At 35.5% G+C, this 26,771-nt stretch overlaps 2 protein-coding genes and 2 pseudogenes across 2 annotated transcripts; 2 read left to right on the top strand and 2 right to left on the bottom strand.

The window, feature by feature from the left end:
• Positions 1-813: 813 nt before the first annotated feature.
• Positions 814-2,234, bottom strand: LOC133039147 (protein ALP1-like; annotated as a pseudogene).
• Positions 2,235-2,238: 4 nt separating this feature from the next.
• Positions 2,239-4,498, top strand: LOC133038766 (uncharacterized; annotated as a pseudogene).
• Positions 4,499-5,858: 1,360 nt separating this feature from the next.
• LOC115694981 (uncharacterized) lies at positions 5,859-7,066 on the bottom strand. Its single transcript, XM_030622085.2, has 2 exons — positions 6,645-7,066; positions 5,859-6,528 (listed from the first exon to the last, which is right to left on the bottom strand). Exons 1-2 carry the CDS (start codon positions 7,064-7,066, stop codon positions 5,859-5,861), a joined length of 1,092 nt encoding a protein of 363 aa, XP_030477945.2.
• Positions 7,067-17,327: 10,261 nt separating this feature from the next.
• On the top strand, positions 17,328-22,148 carry LOC115724978 (uncharacterized). Its single transcript, XM_030654367.2, has 8 exons — positions 17,328-17,882; positions 18,156-18,298; positions 18,956-19,889; positions 20,117-20,208; positions 20,430-20,504; positions 20,705-20,766; positions 20,856-20,925; positions 21,083-22,148. The coding sequence occupies exons 1-8, from the start codon at positions 17,696-17,698 to the stop codon at positions 21,941-21,943; spliced, it is 2,424 nt and encodes an 807-aa protein (XP_030510227.1). The 5' UTR covers positions 17,328-17,695; the 3' UTR covers positions 21,944-22,148.
• Positions 22,149-26,771: the final 4,623 nt, after the last annotated feature.

Raw genomic sequence — 26,771 nt, 5'->3', positions numbered from 1 at the left:
CTACACAGTTAAAGAGAGCTTAAATGGATTGATTGGTACTACCTATATCAACAAGGTGCATCTTGTTTTTCGGTAGCCCATCACGAAAGAACTCCACAGTTAAGCGTGCTTGGCCTGGAGTAATTTAAGGATGGGTGACCTCCTGGGAAGTTTTCCCGGGAAGCGTGCGAGTGAGGACAAAGCATGCTGGAAACACTCGTGTTGGTCTGTAGGGTCAGTCATCAGTCCATGAAGCAGCCATAGTGACGTACTCGTGTATAAGAGCCATTCAGTCCGTGGGTGTATGGGCCCAATGGAGGCTTGAAGCGGGGACGTTACAAATGGTATCAGAGCCTTGACCCAGCCGGAAGTGTGGTCGACGAGGACGTCGGACCCCGTAAGGGGGGGTGATTGCGATCGGTAGTCCCGTGATCCGTAAGGGAAACACCGGTAGCTGTGCAATCCCACACCGCCTGGGGAAGGTCAAGTGGGATGATTCTGAGACTGTGTAGGTATGGGACTACACAGTTAAAGAGAGCTTAAATGGATTGATTGGTACTACCTATATCAACAAGGTGCATCTTGTTTTTCGGTAGCCCATCACGAAAGAACTCCACAGTTAAGCGTGCTTGGCCTGGAGTAATTTAAGGATGGGTGACCTCCTGGGAAGTTTTCCCGGGAAGCGTGCGAGTGAGGACAAAGCATGCTGAAAACACTCGTGTTGGTCTGTAGGGTCAGTCATCAGTCCATGAAGCAGCCATAGTGACGTACTCGTGTATAAGAGCCATTCAGTCCGTGGGTGTATGGGCCCAATGGAGGCTTGAAGCGGGGACGTTACACAATGTGAGCATCTTTATCTTTAATTTTTCTATGTCTGGCAAGAAATTCTTGAAACCGAGCATTATCATCTTCTACCATCTCAATTTCTGGACTTGGCACTTCGACACGCTCTTCAATTGGTGCATTTAGATCACGTTCATCTTCTATTATCATATTATGCATAATAATACATGAAGTCATTATATCATGTAAAACCGTTTTATTCCAAAGACGTGCTTGGCCCAAAGAATAATTGCAAATCTAGATTGCAATACTCCAAATGCACGTTCAACATCTTTCCTACATGCTTCTTGTTTCATTGCAAATAGTTTATTTTTTGGACCACGTGGATCATGGATAGTTTGAACAAGAGTGGACCATTTTGGATATATACCATCGGCTAAATAATAACCCATATTGTACTCTTTTCCTTTAATAACATAATTAGCGGGTGGAGCAATACCTTCAGCCAGATTAGCAAAAAGATGGGATGCCTCTAACACATTAATGTCATTATTAGATCCTGGTAAGCCAAAATATGCATGCCATATCCAGAGATCATAGTCAGCTACTGCTTCAAGAATAATAGTCGGGGACCCACTACGACCGGCATATTGTCCTCCCCAAGCAGTTGGACAATTTTTCCATTTCCAATGCATACAATCCAAACTTCCCAACATTCCTGGAAAACCTCGACGTTCACCAATGTGGAGTAGTCTTGCAACATCATGAGCGTTGGGTGATCGGAGATAGTGGGCTCCAAACACCTCAACAACAGCACGACAAAATCGCTTCAAGCTTTCTAAAGTTGTAGATTCTCCTATTTTGATGTATTCATCGGTAGCATCTGCCGACATACCATATGCTAGCATACGAAATACAGCTGTAACTTTTTGCAAGCCTGATAACCCGAGTTTTCCCATTCTATCCCTTCGCTGGAGAAAGTAATTGTCATGTCTTTGTATAGCATCCAAAATACGAAGGAATAAAGGACGACCCATTCGAAATCTTCGGCGAAACATCAAATCGGTAAATCGAGGATTCTCTGCAAAATAGTCGTTGAAAAGATTACGATCAGCATTTTCCCGGTCACGGTTAATAACTATATGACCAGGAATCGAGCCTCGACGTGAGCTTTGATTTTGTTGGTGTTGAGCGATACAAAAATTATTGTTAGCAGTGATTTGACCTACCACTTGCATTTCTATATCATCATAATATTCATCATCTGAAGAAGACGATGATGATAAATACGATGAACTACCAGGATAAGAATTCATATTTTTTTCAAAGTTAAATTGTATATATTTTTGGTGTGCCTCATATCATGTATCATATCCATATTTTATAGTGTAAACATTCTTATCTTCTGATTCCAAAATTAAAAGATAAGAAATCTAGTGATTTAATCTTGGCCGCTGAAATTATTTCACCACGATCTCAACCGTTGCAGTGTGTTGTCACATCACAACCTTATCTTCTGATTCCAAAATTAAAAGATAAGAAATCTAGTGATTTAATCTTGGCCGCTGAAATTATTTGACCACGATCTCAACCGTTGCAGTGTGTTGTCACATCACATCCTTATCTTCTGATTCCAAAATTACAAGACAAAAAATCTCACAGTTTAATCTTGGCCGCTGAAATTATATGACCACGATCTCAACCGTTGCAGTGTGTTGTCACATCACAACCTTATCTTCTGATTCCAAAATTAAAAGATAAGAAATCTAGTGATTTAATCTTGGCCGCTGAAATTATTTGACCACGATCTCAACCGTTGCAGTGTGTTGTCACATCACATTATTATCTTCTGATTCCAAAATTACAAGACAAAAAATCTCACAGTTTAATCTTGGCCGCTGAAATTATTTCACCACGATCTCAACCGTTGCAGTGTGTTGTCACATCACAACCTTATCTTCTGATTCCAAAATTACAAGACAAAAAATCTCAGTTTAATCTTGGCCGCTGAAATTATTTCACCACGATCTCAACCGTTGCAGTGTGTTGTCACATCACAACCTTATCTTCTGATTCCAAAATTAAAAGATAAGAAATCTAGTGATTTAATCTTGGCCGCTGAAATTATTTGACCACGATCTCAACCGTTGCAGTGTGTTGTCACATCACATCCTTATCTTCTGATTCCAAAATTAAAAGACAAGAAATCTCACAGTTTAATCTTGGCCGCTGATATCATTTCACCACGATCTCAATCGTTGCAATGTATTTTCCTTTCCTATATAATCTCACACTTCTCATTCAATTTGATCACATCTTTTCAACATATTTCCTAAATAGCTATATTTTCTTCAAAAATATCTTCCATTCGCGGTTCTTCTTACTCAGTAAAGGAAGATGTGCACTTGTGTCATGTCTATGTTGACATTTCTCAAGATCCAATCGTAGGAAGAAACCAATCAAGTAATAATTTTTGGGCAAGAGTTCAATCAGAGTACCACAAAGATGGAAAATTTAGTAATAAACCTCGCCCAGTAAGATCTTTGCAAACTCGAATGTCTACTATTAATAGTGCAGTTGCAAAATTAAGGGGATGTATCAACCAAATTGAAAATAAAAATCCAAGTGGTGCTTCAGCAGAAGACATTGTAAGTGTTTGTTATTATAATTTATTTATTATTACTATCTTATTTTTCAATTTTCATTAACGTTATTACTTAATTTATATTGCAACAGTTAATTCAAGCGAAGATGTTATTAGCCCAAGATAAAAAGTACGATAAATGCTTTAAATTTGATCATGTGTGGCACATCCTCAAAGGTATTCAAAAGTTTTCAAATGATGAAAACATCAATGCACCACGTAGATTCCAACACGAAGGTCCTAGTTTCACTTCATCGAAATCATCATCTCACAATTTTGAGTCTCCAACATCGGCATCCACTGGTATGAGTTCATTTGATCTAAACATGAATAATGAGGAAATGAATACTTATCCAACAGAAAGACCATGTGGTGTAAAAAAAGTAAAGGAAAAACAATTAGGTAATGATCAATTCAACAAACTAATGGAACAAAATAAAGAACTCATTAAAGTTATTGAAAAGAGTAACAAGGATAGAAATGAACGTCACAGAAGAAAGGCTGACGAAAAAATTTTATTCACGGATTTGAATTCTATATCTGATCCAGAGTTTCATAAGTACATTCAAAGTGAAAAAAAAAACGAATTTACAAAGAAAGGGCACAAACATCCGAAGTTGGAGAACAAGGAGAAGGATCTCAATATGAGGGATCTGAATATCAGGGATATCCAAATCAGGGATCTCAATATCAGGGATCACAATATGAGGGGTCACAATATCGAGCATCTCAAGATTCGGGACATGGCGTTGAAGATGAAGATCAACGATCTCAAGATCAAGGTGAAAGAGCTGAAAATGACTCACAAGTTTATAGTCCGTATTATGACTATCTTGGCGGATCAAGAAATAATCTTCCACATTATTAAATTGTTGTATCTCATTTTGTCTTTGAAGGTTCGTATCTGTGTTATTACTTTTCCGTTTAATGTTTGGTGTGTTGTATTTTAATTTTTAAATGTATGTTTAAGTTTGTAATGTTTTTATTATGTATTATTGAGTGTGCTTTAATTTTATAATGTTCTGTTGTGTAATACAAAATATGTGTACTATTGATTAATAAGAATATGATGTTTTAGTGTGTTTAATTTTAATTTTAATATGTGTTCAATTTTAAAAATTATTTTTATTGTTTAATATAAAAAAATATAATAAATTTTTACTTAAATTATAATTAAAAGAAAAAAATAATTTATGATATTCACATTTAAATTTACACAAAAATAAATATTATAAGGTGCTTTTACAATGTATTCTTCTAAATAAAAGAGTCACGCAACAGAAAGTTTGAATTTTATTTTCGGCATGTTAAATTTTTTTAAATTTTTTAAAATTTTGCAAGATGTTTTAAATAACTATAATGTACACGACCATAAAAAAAAAGACTAAACAAGTCTCCCGAATGCCGAAACAGGTAGGAGTAAATCAGTGCACCACTTTTAAAGAAGTGCTTTATTTTCGGCTTATTAATTTTTTCTAAATTTTTTTAAATTTTACAGGATGTCTTAAATAATTATAATATACACTACTATATAAAAAAAATAGACTAAAAAAGTTTGTCGGGTGCCGAAATAAATAGGAGTAGATTCGTACATCACTTTTAAAAATGTGTATTAAAAAATTTCCCAAAAAATAATTCTTAATTTTATAAATATAATAATATAAATATATATAAATATTAATTAAATTATTAAAAAAGCTAAAAAAAAAAAAAAAACATCAATGTCGTCGCTACAGTGCACGGCATATAAGCCGTGCACTGTAGACAAACCCTCATTTTGTAGTGATAATTGCTGCCTCCTTGGAGCATTAACCACTTCATTTTTCAATTTTTGCTGCCTCCTTGGAGGTGCTCTAATAGTGGTATATAATTTGATTAGCATAATACAAATATTTTAATGTATGTATATAATTTATTGGCATGTTATATATATTTAATTATTATTTTTATATATTTTAATTGTATGATATATTATTTATTTTAAATAATATTTAGTTAGTTTCTATTTTATTATATACAATGGTAGTACACAATTTTTTTTTTTTTGATGAATCAGGTGATTTTCATTACTCCAAGAAAATTTGTACAACTCTATAGCATTCTCCAACTAGAGAATCTAAATATCTCTAATATTTACAAAGCTTCAAACCAAATTCTATCTATATTAGACACTTTTTTCGGCCAAATACAAGAAATTCTATTCTTTATAATATTCTTGACTTGTGCTATGATTGTATCACTTTTTACAACTTTTTCCTCCCAAAAAATGGAGTTTCGGGAACACCACAATATGTATACCAAGGCTGCTAGTGCAGCAGCCAACACTCCTCGACGAAACTTGCTCAATTGGGCCTTTCCAAGCCATTTGATCACACCTGGCAAGGTTCTTTTGCTAATGGTCCAGTTCAGCCGACTTTTCACTTAATTAATGCATTCCTGCCCAACATGACATTCAAAAAAACAAGTGTTCCATTGTCTCATCTTCACTACTGCAAAAGAGACAAGTCTTATCAATTTCAGGATGATATTTAGCTATCCTGTCCTTTGTCTTGAGTCGGTTAAGCATGGCCATCCACATAACAAAACTATGCTTCGGGAAGTTTAGCGGACTCCAAACAATGCTCGGCCAATGCTCTTTGTTTTCTGCAGCAATGAGTTTGAGATAGCCTTGAGTTATCACATACTTGTTGTACATATTCTTCCTTTCCTCTGAATCATAGAGCTCTTTTACTCTCTCTTTCAACTCCACAATCTTTCTCCAATACCAACTATCATTAGTTTTGGCTTTGTATTCCCACCAAGATTGATCTTTTATATGCACACAATGTACCCATTTTACCCACATATTATCTTCCTTTTTTGCAATTGCCCAAACATATTTAAACATAGCAGCAATATTCCATTCAGTTACCTGTTTGAGACCCAAACCTCCTGCTGATTTTCCTTTGCAAACATTCCTCCAAGCTACAGCAGCAGTTCCCTTAAGTTGGTGGCTACCACTCCAAAGGAAGCTCCTGCAAATAGCCTCAATTTCTGAGATAACTTTTTTTTTGGCAACACCATTATTTGGCTCCAGTAAGAGTGAATAGCCATCAATACTAAGTTGATAAGAACCACCCTTCCTGCAAAAGTCAAGTGTCTAGTACTCCAGGTTCTAATTCTGGCTACCATTTTTTCCACCAGCAGTGAGCACTCTGAAGAGGAAATCCTCTTTGCACATATTGGCACTCCCAAGTACCTAAAAGGAACTTCATGCCGTTTGAATCCAGAAGCATCAAGGATTCTCTGAATATCAGTGTCACACATGTTGTTGCAATACACAGATGTCTTTGAAGGGTTAGGAAATAAACCTGATGTTTGAGAGAACAGATTCAGCCCCTGAAGCATAAAATAAATGCTCTTGTAATCCCCATTACAGAAAAGTAGAACATCATCAGCAAAACTTAAATGGTTCAGCCTGAGCTCTCCACATCTCTCATGAAACTTAAATTCCTGCTTTGAGCCAATCTTCATCATAATTCTGGACAAGTATTCCATACCCAAGACAAACAGTAAAGGTGACATGGGGTCTCCTTGTCTCAATCCCCTTTTTGCCTCAAAGAATCCATGCATAGATCCATTGAACATCAAAGAGAACCTTGGAGTTCTGACACAAATCATGATTAGCTTGATGAATTTCTCTGGGAACTTGAATGCAGTAGTATACAATTTTATTATCATGGTATATATATTTTAATTGTTACATATAATTTGGTTAGTATATTATACACATATATATTAGTAATATATATTTTTTTTATTATTATTAGTATATATATTTTGGTGGATGGTATATGCATTTTTTGTTATACAATATATCACTTTTTAAATAATATTTAAGTTCTATTTTCTATTGTACTTTTGTTGACATAATATATAATTTTATTAGCATTCTATATATTTTTATTTTTATTTGTTGTTATTATATATATTTCGATTGTAAGGTATATATTTTTTATATGGTATATAAATTTTATTATATAGTATATCATTTTATTTTAGATTATACATCTTTAGTTTTTATTTTATTATATATTATTTTGTAAGTATGACCTAATTATTTTATGGTTGTATATAATTTTGTTAATATGGTATATATAATTTTTTAAATAATATTATATTATTTTATTTTATTTTTTATTGTAGGTATATATGTTTTATTGTATGATATATGGTTTTTGTTGTCTATAGTATATCATTTATTTAAGATGATATTTAATTTCTATTTTATTATATATAAATTTTTTAATATGTATACATATTTTAATAGTGATATACATAATTTTTTTAGCATGATATATATAATTTTTGAGTATTAATTTAGTATTGTTATAATTTCTTCGTGGTATATAATTTTATTACTACTGTATATTAATTTTCAGTGATACGATATATTAAATACTGTTGTATATATTCAACGATGTAATATATTTATTTATTTTTATTACAATATAATAATATGTAATATTAAAAAAATTATATAATCTAATTATTATATATATTTTTTAAGAAAATAATATGTAATAAATGTATTTTTATAATTTTTATTAGCTAATTATTATATTTGACCATTTTCTTATTTTTTTTTAGAACAGAAACATTTACTAATTTATAGTTTCCAAATTTAGGGTCATTTTGCATCTTAACCCTTTGGTATACTAGCATTCAAAAATTTTATTTAGTTGAATTTTTTCTGTGATAGTGTAAGTTTTAAATATTTAGAAATATTTATTAATTTTAAAAAACTTTCAATAATTAATTACAGTATTAAAATGAAAATTTAATATTTTATTGCATGTATAATTATTTTTTTATTCTAGAGAACTATAAGTAGGTCATTTTGAAAAAAAAAAAAAATTAAATAACTCTCATAAATATTAAAACAAAAAAAAAGTATTCCAAAAATAATCTTTTAAAAGAATGTACTTTAAATTTTTCCGTTCTACAAGTTACAAATCACATTTCCACTTAAAATTGTTGCATAATACTCTTCAATAGAATTAACTTTGAATTTCACAAATTTTTAATTGAGAATAGTGTTTTTACTTTTTACATAATCTAACCATTTTTAATAGGAGATGATAAAAATGATATATTTGATATAAAAGTAATTTTGGAATTATTAAAGTTTGCACGTCTAACGTGGCATTTACACGTGGTATAGTCTAGCTAACCTTTGACATGACAGGGAACTTTCGGGCAGAAGTATGCTTGACAGGTTCCATATAAAGCTGACATCCATGAGTTGTTGATTGTCTTCCAAGAAGGATCTAGTCGGGCCATTAATGTATCAACCAGAGAAGGGAAGTTTGACTCACATTGCAGGAATGTTCCACACAAAAAAAAAAAACAAGTCTCGAAAAAGGCCTGGCTGCGTAACCAATATGCCGACCAAAAGAAATGATGTCAGGAGTTTCGGGCAAGGTTACACGATACTTGATTTCTTCTTCAACAAGCTTCCACAAATATCTCAAATTGAAATCTACAAACTCAGATCCAGCCAATCTATCTGAGAATATAAGAGTTTCAATAGATCGTAACTGCACCTTAGAATATAGGATATTTACTCTTTGATCACTCCTTTTACGGAGCCAATTGTAACAACTTTTTCTCTATAAATAGTGAATGAATTCGCAAGGGGAAAGGACCTAAAATCATACTCACGCATCTAAGAGCACTTTGTTGAAAGATATTCTCCGTAAACACTTTGAGAGTTGTAGCTAGAATTCACTTTGTCTATCTTAGTGATCTGCACGACATTATCTCACAATCAATACAACTAAAAAGAGAGTAGGTCATTACCCATATACAAGGGGGTTGAACCTCTATAATTATTGTGTGTTCTTATTTACTTTTTATTCTTAACTCCTTATTGGTGATTAATAAGTGATTATTTGACTCTAAGTCAGTTGGCTACTTTTCCAGTCAACATTTTTAGTGCTTTTATTGAGAGCTTCAACATTCTTATAAAAATCTCATCTTTTTTCACCCAGTATTCACCATGGTCCTGACAAGGAGAAGCATGTCCACTGAGCCCCGAGATCCAATGGCTATGGATCCTAATGTCCAAGTTCCACCAACTGGTGACAACCCTTCTAACCTTGCCTGACCACCTTGGACAAATCCATCTTCAGGGTTCAGACCCAAAGGCCCAGTCAATGTCGAGCAAGATCTAACAAGTATCTGGTAAGTCCCGGTCAATGCTGGACAACTTGCCCAAAGTACCACGGGGGTTCCTGTAACAAGGCCTACCCTCCAGGTATATGCTGGAGAAATTGGGCTTGGGGTTAGCCAACCTAGCATCAATGAACCCCATGTTGACTTGGAGGATGATTCCGAGCTAGCCAGGCTAAGAGAGGTCATATGGCAAGTTTACGGTCATACAAACATCCTCCATCATGAATAAAAAGAAACACGCGTTGCTATGAGTGATGCTTTTGCTTAGTAGAGATACGAATTCTAGGAATGGATGGATCGACATGCCACGATCCTTCAAGCCATCAGGCAGAGCTAAACCTCCGAAATAGGGAGGCAAATGAACTCATTAGACGGTTCAATAAAAGAGCTGGGTCCATAGTGGAAGAGCCACCACTCATAAGGGACCCTCTTTAGGGAAAAGGTCCCTATGTCTTGGAGGAAACTCAACTCCCCAAGGATTGTGGGCAAACTTTGAACCCAGTAGACCTAACTATTTCCCAAACAAGGCCACATCCCATTCAACCGAATGATGAACAAATCCTACCTGAAAGGGCATATGGTGGGACCAACCAGTTCTAAGACCTTCCCAGGGATGAAGGAAAGGGGAAGATATCCCACCCAAGCAAGGCCAAAGTAGATCTCACAGTGGGGAATCTTACCCCAATGAGGATGGTGCCACAAGCCACCCTATTGATGAGCGTACTAATTGGAGGACTAATAATAATTATGGGCGCAATAGCGACGTTCTTCCCCAGAATGCTCAAACACGTTTTGACCCAAGGCCCAAGGATTCTGTGTTTGATAGGACAGGCCCTGGGTAGGAGAAGATCTTAAGACTAAGTTAAAACGAAGAAGAAATAATCAGGACAGGTACGTCCTACCCCAAAACAATCCACTAAGGGTGCAAGATAAGCCAATTCCTATAGACCCGTGTCAACCAGAGAGTGGAGCTGGCTAGACAAAGGGCGACTAGAGTTGATCCTGACGTGCAGGCACAATTGGATCAACTCAAGAGCCTTGTACAAGGCATGTCCAGCCCAAAGCTTTCTGACCTGGAATTGTATAGGACTCAAGGGTCACATTACTCTGGACGCATTAATGCGTTGCCTTTACCAACCAAGTTCAAGATGCCAATTTAGAAAATGTATACTGGGAAAGAAGATCATTTTGTCCATATCAAATACTTTGAGATCTAGATGGATCTGCAAGTGGTGATAGACGAAATTCGTTGGAGGATTTTTCCAGCAACCTTGTCTGACATCGCACATCAATGGTATTTTAAGCTATCCCCAGGGAGAATTAATTCCTGGAATGCTTTCACCGTTGAGTTTTACACACAGTTCTCGTCTTCTAGAAAAATACCTTCCTAAATGGAGAAGTTGGTTGACGTAAAGAAAAGGTCAGAAGAACCATTGAAAGTCTATATCCAAAGTTTCATGATCGAGGCCATAAAGGTTAAAGGCTTGACGGAAGAAGGGCAACATACAACCATTCTAGGGGGTATCCAGCCTCTGATTGACCTTTAGAGGGACATCAAAAAAAGATTAACCAACATTATGAGAGAGTTTTTAGACAGACCAGACAGTTTCATAAAACTTGGAGAAACTGTCCGACAAGTGCAAATTGGCAGGCAAAAAATAGCTAATTCCTGCAACACACCTGCCTTAGTTAGGGCCAATATTACCACCTATCCCCAAACCAACAACAATCATGGAGGGAAACAGAACAATAATGGTTCTGGCCAAGGAAATGGCAAGAAGGGGAAATTCAATAATCCCCTGCACATGACAGCAGGGGTGTTCAACAAAATTTACAAACCGCCCAACCCGAATAAATTGCCTAAACTAAACCGAATAAATCGACAAAAAATACAACCTGAAATAGTATAATAAAAATCCAAATCGCCCAATGAATATATTGGGTAGTTTTCAAATTATTCTAAACCGCCCTGTTATCTCTAACAAAATCCAAGATAATTGTGCATGCTATTTCTTCTAGATATGGAAGTCCAAAAAATGGAACACTTTGGCCAAAAGGGAGCACTTTGGTCACAGAGGAGCACTTTGGCCAAAAAGGGAGCACTTTGGTCAAAGAGGATCACTTTGGCCAAAATGGAGCACTTTGGGCGTACTAAGCTCCCGGCTCTGTCAGTTGCTAAGGCGCAAAGAGCTCATTAGCTGCTGAATTACCTCAAGGACTTGATGGGCACGAACCGACTCAATTGGCTCCCCTTGTGTGCCCATGACCATCTGGGTCCTCTAAATATGAGAGACACGTGCTCTTGAGGCTATCTCGAAAACATAGTCAAAAAATGATAAGTGAAGAGATATTTATTTTTTTAAATGATTATTTTATTATTATTATTTTGTATCTTGAATCTAACCCAACTATAGTTACGGGAAGGTACACCCATGAATAAGGGATTTTAAATCCTAGATGAAAATCTATATAAGGGAGTGAAATCACTTGTAAAGGGACCCTGAACTTGATACTCACGAAATCATACTCTTGAGCTCCCACTCTCAAATTCTAAAAACTCACTTGAGGAGTGAACTCTTGGAGAACACAACTCTGGAGAACTCTCCTCAAGCATTGAGATCAATAACACTCCAAGTGGACTAGCCTATTATCGTTGAAAGGGGGTGAACCACTATAAAATTCTTGTGTTCGTCTTGGGTGAATTTACTTTTGCAAACCGGTTTACTTTGATTAACTATTGATTGTGTTCATCTTGCTCATTTTATGATCTTCTTAGATCCGTTGACAAAAAACCGTGTCAACAGTTTGATGCTTTCATTGAGAGCAGTGAACACAAGTGTTAATCACCCCCTACCATCATAGTGAGTACAAGACAAACGAACTATGAGGAGGAGGACCATGATGACCCCATGAACGAAGGAAACACCATGGAACTGTTGGGTTTTGTGCCCTAAATAAAACTCATTTCAAAATAACCAGATTTACTAATTAATAAAGATCAGAAAACATTTTTTTGTTGCATGGTTCACATGATTTATTTCATGATTATAAATTTTATTAGGTCTAGAACATAAGTATTTGTTCATGATTATAGTGTTGTCGGCACAGTGGAATATAATCATGATTATATGTTCGAAAGTTTAATTCCCTGATTTGTCAGTTCACTGGATTTAGACTGGCATGACAATCAGCGATAGGTATGCGTACACCTTGGATAAGTGGTATGTCCTTTCCAGGGTATTGACAAAGTTTACCAGTATCAGATGTATGGAGTATACATTGGAAGGGACCGATATTGAATTTTGATTAGATATGATAAATTTACCGTAATATCTATTCAATTCACTATCACCTAGTTGATCCTAGATCAAATGATCTTAATCATGATATGGTTAGGTTCGATCTCAAGAGTATTATACATGTTCTTTGATTTGTTAGTTAAGCCTACTTTTTGATCAGTGTGATACGTACATTTTGAGAATATGGTAGTACAATTGAGTGGGAGCGCTAATCATAGATATGGAATCTGTAGCTTCTATAGGTATTTAGAAGTGAAACGATGATTTCCTTCGAGCTTACTAAATAGAGATAAATGATTGAGATCTCATTTTAGTGATTATTTTATTTCACTAAAATATCATTTATAGGTGGCAAGTACTTTAAAGATAAAATACATTAAAAGGGTGTAACTGTAATTTTATCCCTATGCAATGTAGATCATCTATAGAGGATCATTGATTATTGGGATTATAACAATGGATAATTTATAGCGTATCTATATCGTGGAACATATAGAGCGTTCTATATGACTGAGAGTGCAATTCCAAGTTATATGCGTGGATGCAACAAGGAATTAATAAGTCAGTGAATTTACCTGGTAAATTTTGGGTCTGCTTATTGGAAGCTCGGTTAAATATGCCCATGGTCCCCATACTAGTTGAGACCATACTGCTTGTAAGACTCAGTTAATTAATTTTAATTAATCAATTATAATTCTAAAATTAAACTATGTCTAGTTTATGAATTTTCACTAAGCAAGGGCAAAATTGTAAAAAAAAAAGAGAATCTAGGTCTTATTTATTAATTGAAAGACTTTATTAAGTCTAATTAATAAATATATTAAATGACAATATTATTTAATAATTAATTTTTAGTTATTAAATAATTGGAATTGGCATTTAAGTGGCTAAATTAAAAAATTGGCGTTTTTGAGAAAATAGGATAGAAAAATGACAAAATGACAAAATTGCAAAGTGGGGCCCATTATCCATACATGGCCGGCCACTTAGTGTAGATTTTACCATTTATTTTGTTTCATTATTTTAATGCCAAATAAATCTAACCTAAACCTAGGTGGTAACCTATAAATAGATAGTGATGGCTCACACTTAAAGATTGATGAAATTTAACTTTCAGAAATTTTCCTGAGCCTTCTTTCTCTATAGGCCGAAACCACCTTCCCTCTCTTTTCTTCTTCAATTTTTTCATACCTTGAGTGATAGAGTGAGTGCCCACACACATCAAGTGGTATCTCAATCATAGTGTGGAAGATTGTGAAGAATCCAATCAACAAGAAGGAGAATCGGGCTCAAGAAGGAGAGAAAGAGATCCAGGTTCAGATCTTGATAATGCTCTGCTACAGAAAGGAATCAAGGGCTAGAGATCTGAACGGAATGAGTCATTATATTCCGCTGCACCCAATGTAAGGTTTCCTTAAACCGTTATGTGTTTATTTCATTGTTTTAGAAATTCATATTAGGATGTTAATGAAACATACTTGTTAGTAAATCTAGATCCTGGTAAAATAATTCCAACAGGAACACCATGAAGAGTACCAACCCACTGAGCCCGCTGGTGAAGAGACCTCTCGACGTCCAGGCAAACAACCTATGCCTGACGACGAAGGTCAGGTCCAAGATGCGAGAAGCTCATCATCACCATCCCATGGTGTACGATGAACTACCAATGTCCATGAGGTGTTCATGGAAAATGAGGCATTGCGCCAGCGTTTAGATGAAACTCTCAGACTCAACAAAGAGTGGCGAGAGAGGTATGGAGCTTAAGAGGCCACAAGGCCACAAAGAAGAGGAACCTGCGGGCGTCTTGGTACGGCAAGAAAGAGACGACTCCGCGGGAGTCGTTCAACATGTTACCCTCTCGAAGGCCAAGAGAGATTTAGGTCACGAACAACCCAAAGCCGTGATGCTAATCGTAATGCCATACCACAACGACCTTCTCGTGAGAACGACAACCATGGCAGGAGGAGCGAGCATCCTCCATCACAACAACGACAGCGTGTAACAACCTCAGGTCGTGAGAATAGGAGGAACAATGCACCCCCTCCTACACAGTAAAAACTTGGAGGGACGCACAACTACTGCCCCACAAGACAATGCTGCAGATCCCCCACGAGGAGGCTCCCGTGAGAGACGGGCACAACACGCAATAATGGGATCCCACCATCTCAACCATCTCCAACACCTAGGGATATTGGTTTTGATGAGAGGGGAAGAGACCATGTTCGAAACCCTCCTTCACCAATCAGGAAAGAAATGATCCATTCTAAAAATGGATCTCACTAAAGAGCCAGAAGGTTTGTGAAAAATAACAAGCTTGAGTCACCATTTTGTACACGAAGTCCACTGACAAGAAAACCAAAGACTGAGAAATCTAACGGTTGGAAGTTGTGCAAAATATGAATAGGCGATTCATAATGACTCTCGAAACCGTACAACTGCCAAAATTAAATGATGCGTTATTTCCAAGAAAAGATCTTAACGGAAATGCCCTTTGTAATTATTAAAAAGCCTTTTTTACTAAAAATGAATTTTTTAAGGGGCAATTATTATACCTAAAATTCGGCTGGAGGACACGTGTCAAGATAAGTGGAATGTGAATCAGTGCAATAGCTTTTTATGGAATAACTCATTAATTACGCAAGCATCAGAGTATATTTGTAACTCGCTGACTCTAATGTATTAGGCGAGGAATCAATGTACAAACTGACACTTAGTGTATTAGCGAGAAACCATATGTCGTTAAAGGTGAATAGCGAGGCATCGAAGAAGAGTGACGCATACCTTAGCTTGCAATAAGCAAACTAAGGGTAAAATTCGGATCGACTCGAATAACAAGTATGTAAGATGACCATCTTGCTATGAGAAGACATCCAATAGCTTCATCCAACTAACAGGAGTGAGGCTCATAATCCTGGCAAGTCAGAAGATTTCTTTATACCCGCGATCGACGTAAGACATACATTGTCGACCTCGGAAAGAAGAATGGTTCCAGCTTGCCATTGGGATCACTATAATCAAGTTTTTGTCGAGACATCTCTAGATTCAGCAATTAAAGACATGTTTAATACACGATATTTTTTGACCCAGTAAAAGCAGAAAAATCACAGCTATACGATTCTCCAAATCATACACCGCATTTACATTTTGTGATATGAAATCAGATCCCACGTTTTTAGGGATAATGGTTGTAAACATACTTTGGTCAGCTTTGTAATTAACTGCCACTATGCAATTATAAATAGTGGCAAACAATCTCAAAAGGCGGACGAAAAAACTCATATGAAAGGGGTCCTAAAAAGAAATACTCAGAAATCTGAATAAGATTGACTCGTGGACTATGCAGAATTTTAACTGCAAAACCACGTAAAAAACCCTGTGTTCATATATTATTTTTCTATAGCTTTTATTTTTTCTGTGTTGAATTATTATCGTGAGGCTCAAATTTGGTTAACGAAAATCTACGTTAACATACATATATAATACTTTTGAGATTTTATGAAATATTTTCATTGATAAAATTATGAAAACATTCCACTTGTAGTATTTCGAGTATAGCCACTTAGATTCTATCTTCCAAAAAAAGTACTCTTATTTTTCGTGTTTTTTGAATAATAAGGAAGGTTAGTACAACAGAAGAGACCTTTCACTCGTCCTTCTGTTATCTTCAAATCCAAATAAACTGCTGACATTAATGTTGAAACTATTCTCTCTATGGTAATTGAAGGTCAGCTATTATTTTATTTTTTAGTTTTTTTTCCTAATGAAGCTAATGAGAAAAATTGATTTATTTATTTCAATGGCAATCTGATAATCAATTGTAGCATATAGTATGTATATACATATATATATTTATATACTCTCATGTAAACTTTTGTTGCTGTAATTTTAAGTTTTGTGTAGATTATTTTTGTTGTGGTAATAGTCTTTCATTGTCTTTTATTCTTTGAGAAAATGTTTCTTTCTATTTATGTGATGAAGTCAACTATTTTATAAGATTAGTTTCATGTTTTAAAAGCAAAATCGTAAATTATTCTATAATAAGCTAAAATAAATGATGGGAGTTGTTAGTAATTTTAGTTTGATTGTATTGATCCAGGTAATGGCTCCAAAACAGCTAAATATGAACTTTTTTCTTGGTTTGAACAAATGATATGTTACGACCAACAAGGAAATAGCTCCAAGGCCTTTTGACTGCGAATGGGTAAGTCTATTGTGTTAGTTTGAGGCCATTATATAGTGTAATTTTTTTTAAGATTTAAATTTAGACCATTTTAAATATTTATTTGTTAAAGTGACATTAACTTTAAAAATTATGAAATATGACCTATATTTTTAGTTTTATGATAGAGTATAGACATTTTTTTAATTTAAAGCTTTAGAGCATATTTTTTTTTAATTTTTAGAATTGGATTTCTTTTTTAAAATTTTCAAATGTAATTGCTTTTAATTCATTTTGTAAACATTTTCCACTTAATTTACTATTCTTAAAACATTTTTTTAGAATTCAACCCTAGTTTTGGATATTCCAATTTAAATGCTTGGGTACCAAGTAAAAAGGTATATACTTGCAGTGCACTCAAGTGGCATCATCACGACCGTACATATCATCAACTAGACCCAGCACGATCTCAACGGTCGTGATCCAACCGCTCCCGCTGTGACGGTCGAGATCATCAGACTGCCCATCAGAAATTCCCAAGCTTGAAAAGAGGGTCCTGTCGTCTTCCACACGAACTCATCGATTCTAGGTTCTGTTACAGAAGAAAACGAAGCTATGGGTGGAGGAAGAGGAAAAGGAAGAGGAGGAGGGAGAGGAAGAGGAAGAGGAAGACCTAACAATAGTGGCAGCAAGAGCAGCGGTGGTAGCGGAAGGAAAAGAGGAGGAGGAGGAGGATCAGGAGCTTTGTTCATTGATGGAGGTTTCTTATCTGATTGGTCCTTCACTCCATCGCCTTCTCGAGGTTCTTATTTTTCTTCTCAGTGTATATATATTTCTCTTTGGGGTTGATGATGAGCATTTGAGATTTGGGTCGAGTAAATAGAAAGGAAAGGGAAAATCTAAAGTTTTGATGTTTTTCATTTCCGATAACATATAGTTATGGGATAGGGATGAGTCGGGTAGAGTTTATTTTTCATCGAGATTGATGATTCTGCTGGTTAATGGGCAGAAAAATGGGGCTGCTACTGATTTTGTTGTTCCTTTGTAAGTATTATTCATGATTTTAAAATTTCAGGGAAAAATCCCAGTTCCGGTAACAAATTTGGGTCCAAATCTGAAAGCTTGAATCGAACAAAATCAGCTTCTGGATCCAAAAGTGGGTCTCGATTGTCTGGGGGGAACACTATTGGGTTTGAATACCCTTCGGTTGATTTTAAGGTTCGTTCTATTGCTTAAAGATTCCTCTTCTGTTCCCTTTTGGAATTTGGTTACTCATATAACTGTTGCCTGAAACAAAGTAGAGTTATGTTTTGAATTGGTTTTCATAACATTCCCTTTCAATGGATTGATATTCTTATAGAGAAAATAAAAATGGAGAAGAAAAAATGAATAAGGAAACATGGAATTTAGGTTCTCATCTTTTTGGGGACTAAAGGGGTAAATAATTTAACTGTTCAGGTCTTTGCTTCTCCGAAAACTTCTCATGTGGAAATGGTTTTTCTCCCCAATCCATAAGAAAATGATTGGAGGAGTAAATTTTAATTTTCAACTTACATTCAACAGACATTGAGATGATAGCTTTAAACAACATATGAGAGTTCAGATTCGCTGACTGGATGGAGCAATTTTATTCAATATTTGGGGTAGTGATTGTTGAGCTATTCATCATCAATAGACATTTCTGATGATGGCTTAAAAACACTATGAAACCATCTTTTTCTTTTTTTTTTTTTTTAATGAACTAATTTTGATCGACTGTGTATGTCTTATTATTTATGTTAGCAAATGATTCTTCATTCTTGATAAGTCAATGAATTTAAAGATGCATTGAAATCTTAATAAAGGATTGTTTGTCTTATCTTTTGGAGTTCACAGATAGGCTCACGTTTTGAGAACAATAAAGAAGACAGTAATTTGGACGATTCTCTCACCCTTGCTTTAGTTGATTCCAAGGAGTCCCAGATATTTGCTTATGTAGACCAGACACCATCTTCAAAGTCCCAAGATGTGGCTTATACTTATGATTACAGTTCAGGTTTTACCTTAGGTGACAGCTCTCATAGGGGATTGGGGTACTCTGATGAACTTGAGGGAACCCCAAGTGATGATGAAGCTTCCTTAGCACAAAATGAAGAGAAGGAAAACCCACTTTTCAACTCCTTGCCTTCCGAGCAGGATATGGATGCAAAAGAGAGAAACAATGATGAAATAGGTGTTGCGAATGCTGAAGAACCACCAGCAGTGATGTCAACTCCTAAGAAAAATTCTGGGTTTTTGTCTATTGGAGGTGTGAAACTGTACACTCAAGATATATCTGATGAGGAAAGTGATGAAGATGAAGGTGGGGAATCAGCTGACGAAGGATGTTCAGGGTCTTCTGAGACGGGGTCATCTGAAAGTGATGACTCTGAAGACACATCTGACAGTGGTTCGGATGTTGACGATGATGTTGTAGAAGATTATCTAGAGGGAATTGGCGGCCATGAAAATATTTTAAATTCCAAATGGTTGGTAGGACATGAATTTGATGATTCAGATGATGATACTTCAAGCAGTGGCTTTGATAACACTGTAAAGAAGTTGAGTGGAATTGCTCTTCAGGAAGCATCTAGGGATTATGGAATGAAGAAGCCCCAATCAAAGCAGAAACACAGTACAGCTGTAAGAGGTTCTTGGTATCAATCTTTAGATGACTGTATGCTCATAAAGGACCCAAGAAAAGTTTTTGCTAAAAAGAAGCATGTTGCTCGCTTCCCTCAGTCTTGGCCTTTAGGGGATCAGAAGAGTAAAAGTTCCAGAACTATTCCTGGTATAAATTTGATTAAATGCTTATTTATGTATTATTTCCTTTGCATTGTTTTCACGGTTTAACATGAATTTCAGTATTTGTCTTTTTTTGATTGTTTTATTTTATCTATAACTCGTCGCGGTGTGCTAATGAGTTAGGACTTAATGATTGTTTACTTTTCTGTGATTAATATGTGTGTTACATTTCCCTTGTCGACTAATTGACTATTTTAATTATAATGAATTCAGGTACAAAAAAGAAACATCGTAAAGAAGCAATTGCTGTGAGGCGTCGGGAGAGAATGCTTCGTCGTGGTCTTGATCTTGAGCAAATAAACTTGGTAACTAAATATATTATGAAGACAGTTAATTCTAAGTCTTCTGTTCCTTCCCAGTTTAGATAATGCTTCGAGTGAAGTTGTATAATGATCATTAAAAATCTTGAAGCTTGTAGATAGTAATAATACCCCTCATACAAATTCAGCAAATTTTGTTTTGTTTTTCCTGAATAACTCTCTATATTCGATACTGAGTGAGGTTACTTTCACATTGCTTTGGACAGAAACTGGAGGAAATTGTTTTGGATGGAGTTGATATATATTCATTTCAACCTATGCATGCCCGTGATTGTTCCCAGGTAAGGTTTATCAGTTTACGTTACAGAGTTGATTTCATTCAAACAATATAATGATTATTTCAGATTAGAAGTTGGGGGCTAACCCTAGTCTTCTGTTTCACGTTACTCCTGTGCCTTAATATTTTGCAAGATGCTCTATACTATTACTATTATGTCTTGAACCCTTGGATTAATAGCATTTTCGGTTGGTAATACTTCAGGTACGTCGATTAGCTTCGATTTATCGCTTACAGAGTGGTTGCCATGGCTCTGGCAAAAAAAGGTATGTAGGTCCCTTTTGCTTTCTTTATGACATGAATACGGTATATGCATACCTTTCTGATTCTAGTTTCCATTTTGTTCTTTCTCAAGATTTGTAACAGTGACACGAACTCAGCACACATCCATGCCGTCTTCTAGTGACAGGGTTCGTCTGGAAAAGGTACTAATGTTCAATATCTGTGTTTGTTTTGCTTTATTTGTAATTATTTTCTGAGTAGTTACATATTGTTTTCAAAGCGTTTGCACTTAGAGTGAAAATTTACTTTGTGGTTTCTTATTGTACATGATAACTTAATGGTTGATTTTTGTAATTTCAGCTTATAGGAGCTGGCGTGGAGGATGCTGATTTTTCTGTGGTTGAAAACTCCAACATAAAGTCAATGAGTGGAGATGGAAAAAGGTTGAAGAAAATTGGAAGAGGAACTAAATTTACAAGGCCAGTGGACCTCGGACTATCTGCTGAAAGAAAATCATCAGCCAAGCGTCATGGCAGAGGCAATGAGAGTAGAGAAAAGGGAAAGGAGACATATGCCAATCAACCGGTATCATTTGTATCGAGTGGTGCAATGGTATCTGAAAAAGCTGAGTTTACAACTGTAGATTCAATGGAGATGGACTCATCAAGTGGTCAAAATAATGTTGTTGCTGGCTCAGCAAGCTTTGGTGCCTTTGAGGAACATACCAAGGGTTTTGGTTCCAAAATGATGGCGAAAATGGGATATGTTGAAGGTGAAGGCTTAGGAAAAGATGGTCAAGGGATTGCAAAGCCCATTGACGTGGTCAAACGACCCAAATCTCTTGGTTTAGGCGTTGAGTTCTCCAACACCGTTGATGACCCTGCAACAAGTAATCCTGCAGCAAGTAGTAGTAAACCACTAAAGAATAAATCTCAAAGGATTGAAGCTTTTGAAAAGCAAACTAGACGATTTGGAACTTTTGAGAAGGAATCCCAAGGATTTGGATCTAATGGGAAGAACACCAAAGGATTTGGTTCTTATGGGAAGGAAACTAAAGGATTTAGATCTTTTGAGAAGCACACCAAAGGGTTTGGCTCAAAGATGATGGCAAAGATGGGTTTTGTTGAAGGCATGGGATTGGGGAGAGATTCACAAGGCATTGTAAATCCTCTAGTTGCAGTCAGGTTACCAAAATCAAGAGGTATAGGTGCCAAAGATTAGAAATATTCACTGTTTTTTATTGTAAAAATTTAAAGTTAAAGAGCTTTGTCATGACATCATGACATGATTTAATTGAATAAAACTATAGATGATTAATTTTCATCTTGTTCTTCTACCATGTACACATGTGACAACAGATGATTTTATGTTTTTCTCCATGTTCCTAGTGCTGTTTTTTGCAACTTTGGGAAATGGGTTTGATTCAGTTCTAGCTTAGCCTCATCAAGATGCCCATCCATTTTATACCTGTAATTACCCTTTAATTATTTTTTTATTAAACTATAAAAAGTAATTTTGAAACTTGTATAGTATGACAATGATGTACTCCACTTTTGAACTTTTTAAGTGGTTGTGAAGATCTTATAATCATGATAGAATTGATGTGTATTAATTATAAGTAATTTGGTTTTTAATATTTCTTTGTAGAATTGAATCAAGTGATGAGTTGGTTGATTCTGCAATTTTATATTTTGTTAGAAAAGTTTTGATGAGTCTGCATGTTTTTCATAATGCAAAACATGTGTAGCTACGACTGATAGAAATATTCTCTTTCTTAAATAATAGCAATTATTATTCGAATCATTCTATGGATGAATCCAAATTATTCTTCTTAATACAAAAATATGTAGTTATGACAAATGACCAGATACTCTTATTTAAATAGTAGCACCATTAGACTCCATGATTGTATATTATATAGGTTATTTTGATTATTTTTTTTTTTTTGTCTTCTTTCTCCTTGGAGTAGTTGTTTATAATTCTCTTCAGTAAAAATGTTGGAATTATATAAAGAATTTCATAAAAAGGACCTATTTCATCAATAATTATGACATTATAATTGCTATATTTATTGATGGAACATCAATATAATGAAAATGATTTTATATATAAGAAGAAAAAATGTGACAAGTGTCCTATGTTGCTGAATCACATTTGCTTCTTTCTTAAGTATAATTTCCCATGTTTGCTCCTATGGTGGCATTTCTTCATCACTTATCAAATAATGCACCTGTTGTGAGTTGTGACCTCTCAAACTTCAATCAAATTTGAATTTAATAAATAATAATAAAAAAAGTGAAATAATTATAAGAAAATTATGAATAAAAAAATTGAAATTACATTAATGTAGTTGTGGTGTAGCTTTTAAGTTTGGTTAGACTGTTTCTGTTTGTGGTTCTGGATCATGGGATACAGTACATAATAAACAAAATAGATTTATTTTTAATAAGAAGAATTTAGATATTTAGTGGAAGGAAGGTACATCATTTTTGTTTCTTTCTTACCAAATGGTAATATAAACCGATATTTTTATTTATTCTTTTGTTGCAAGGTACAATTTTGATGAATTTGTATTTATTAAATATATAAAATCGGTATTAGCTGTCCTTATGCAAGCTACCCAAATATACATGAAAGATATATTATTATTCAAAAAAGTTGTTAAAAAAAATTATTTTGTAGATTTAGAAGGTGAGTAAAGCTAAATACATAAGGGAAATTTCAATTTTTGACCCTAATAATACAAGTCATATTAAAATTTATACCCTTCCTTAATTTGTACAAATTTAGTCCATTAATTACATGAACTTCCCATTTTACCTTTTTTTTTTAAAAAAAAAAAAAAAAAGCTAAAATCTAAAATTGGTATTTCTCTCTCTCTTCCCTCTTCCCTCTCTCTCGTGCACCACTCTCTCTCTCTAGAAAAAAACTGAAAAATTTATCAAAAAATTTCCCTCTATCCGTCCCACTCTCTTTATTCCCTGTTGAATGGTTGTTTTCTCGGTGGGTGTTGGTGGAAAACTGAAGCACAACTCAATATCACTCAAGAATCTTACACCATTATAATGGGTAAGTTGTATTTTAAGCATTTTGTTTGACTTTATGTAGTTTAAAATTGTTATATGTGTGTTTATTGTTGGAACTGCTGTTTTTTGGTCTGAAATTGTTGAGATCTGGCAGATCTGGTTTTCAGTCGAATTCTGGGTTTTCCAGAGTTATCGATGATATATCGATACTATGTCGATGGTTTGTCGATGATTACAAAAGTGAAGGTCAGTGACGACCATTATCGACGTTATGTCGACATAATGTCGACATGTTATCGACATCATGCAACCAACTTGGTATTTACTATTTGTCGACATTTTGTCGACAGTTGTCGACAGAATGTCGACAATAAGCATTTTTCTTTTTTTAGTAGTTGTCGATATTTTGTCGACATCATGTCGACAAAATATCGATGCAAATAAAAAAAACCGTGAATAAAAGATAAACATAACATAACATTAAAATTAAATAGAGTTCATTAAAAACATAAAAAAACATAAAAAAACATAAAAAAAAAACAGAAAATAAAGTTCATAAAAAAAAAAAACAAACATTAAATAAAACTCACCACAAGCCATAACATAAGAAATTATTTTTTTTTAAATTCTTTGGCTTGTGGGTGAGCCTTGCAATACTTGCATAATGTTCCAGGCTTCACCGGTTTACCGTTAAAGATGCCTAGTTTGCAACGACGGCATCCTTCGGGGAACCCTGGTGGTGGAGCCGGCCATACACCAGTTTTGCAAAAATGAGCTTCAAGTTGCCTGAACCTGAACTCGTTCCCACATCGTTCTCTTTCGAAAGCTCTTTGGGCGTCAAAAACTTTCTGCATTTCAGGAGTAACTATGCCAACATCAGGCTCCTGCTTCAGCTCTTCAGGAGTTAAGATGGGGAATTTGCCGTTCTTTCTTGGGGCCATATTTAGAACTTAAGAGAATAAGAGAAATTTTTAAGAGTAAGAGAGAAGTAGAAGACAAGAGCACTTATGAATAAGAAAGGGATTTGCTCTTATAGAGCAGTAAACATGTTGGGAATGTATGAAAATTTAATGGTCATTAAATGCGTAACTGTACAGGGAAAACGCATGAAATGGTGTATTTGTCGACTGAATGTCGATAGTATGTCAACATGATGTCGACAACATGCCAATTTAGTACCACTGCTAACACATTTGTCGACGCCATGTCGACTTCATGTCGACATGTTGTCGATAGGACACGTGTCTGACATGCAACGTGTCAGTTGGGAAGGGTTGTTGGGAACGTAGGTAAAATTTATTAACATTAAATGTGCAACCGTTGTTAATTGTCGATTGAATGTCGATGGTATGTCGATATTATGTCGATGGCGAGCATGCTTGGTGTGGTTGTCGACTGTATGTCGATAGTATGTCGACACAATGTCGACAATTGGTGCCCTAATTTCTGATGTTGTGATTATCGACATTATGTCTATTGATATCGATGGGATGTCGATTTTTATTTTTTTTTGGGTGTTTTTTCCTTTACTCACCTTGTTTTTTTGGTTTGCAATTGCAGGAGACAAAGTGTTCCTTGTTGTATCGTACGATGGTGTTTGGTTATGTGAGAATTATAATTGGATCTACAAAGCAAATAGCAGCTTGACGTTGACAGTTACAACCGAGACAACCCTACAAGAACTGCGACAAATTTTATATGAAGAGTTGGAAGTTGATCCGGTAGCGTATGATTTAAAGTTGGAGATTTGTTCCTTGTACATGAAGGGAAAAATAGTTGCGCCAGAGGTTATTAAGAGAGAACGCCAACTGAGAACGTTTTTAGAGATGAGGGCAACAATGTCAAATACAGAGTTTATGCCATTATTCGTGACCAAGGTGAGAAAAGTTGGGAATTCGGAGCCTACGCCGCCTACTAATCCTCTCCCTCGGAGTGTGGTAGGGTCTTGCGTTCCCGAAATAGATGTTGGGATTGGTGTGAATGAGGAGGTTCCGGCCAATTTAGAGGTTCCGACCAATTTTGATGTTCCGACCAATGTAGGGCAAGAACAAGAAGCGACAGGATTTCATCAGTTTGAAGAGTTCGATACACCCTTCTACAATAACGATCCTATTGTAGATTTGAATATGGACGATGAGCATGATTTAGAAGTCGATGAACCCGTAGCGGGACCATTGTTGAGGTTAGAGTGTGTACCGAGTAACCAAGGTACACAGCGAGAACGACAACCTCGTAGTGAAAATCGCACTACACCTGGAACTAGCAGTAGTCGACCAGGCGGGCGAAGAACATGCTCGTCATGCAACGTTCTCAACTTTCTCCTCTTTTGAAGTTTGTACCAAGTTCAAAGCTCCCATGTGGACAAAGGAAGATATAATGGAAAATCATGAGCTAACTACTTGTTTACAAAGTAAGGAAGCAGGGGTGATAGAGCTTGGTAATTTTTATGAAAACAAGGAAGAACTGAGACAAGTTGTGGGTAGGTTTGCACTTAATAACAATTTCGAGTGGATGGTGAAGAAGTCATCCCCTGATGTGTTGTACGTTACATGCAAGGCTCCAGATTGTAAATGGAGATTGAGGGGGAGGAAGAAGATGCATTCTGACAACTTTGAGGTCACTGTATTTCACAATGAACACACATGTAACTTGAATGCGAGACGTTCAGATCACCGTCAAGCAGCACCATGGGTAGTTGGCCACCTTATTAAGGGGAAGTACACCCAAGACGGAACTAAGTACAAGGCTAAAGACATACAGAGGGACATGTTTGACAACTACGGTATCAGTATGAGTTATGTGAAGGCGTAGAGGTGCAGGGAGATGGGACTTACGTATGCTAGGGGTACGCCTGAGTTTTCATACATGAAGCTTCCTGGGTACTTGTACATGCTGGAACAGAAGAATCCAGGTACCATTACTGACTTGTACTTAGAGGATGAACGGTTCAAGTACTGTTTTATATCACTCGGTGCATGTAGAAGGGGCTTTTCTTTTTGTCGTCCTGTTTTGAGTATCGATGG

The sequence above is a fragment of the Cannabis sativa genome, chromosome 6, assembly GCF_029168945.1.
Source record: "Cannabis sativa cultivar Pink pepper isolate KNU-18-1 chromosome 6, ASM2916894v1, whole genome shotgun sequence".
NCBI lineage: Eukaryota > Viridiplantae > Streptophyta > Magnoliopsida > Rosales > Cannabaceae > Cannabis > Cannabis sativa.
This window is presented reverse-complemented; position numbering and strand designations above follow the sequence as displayed.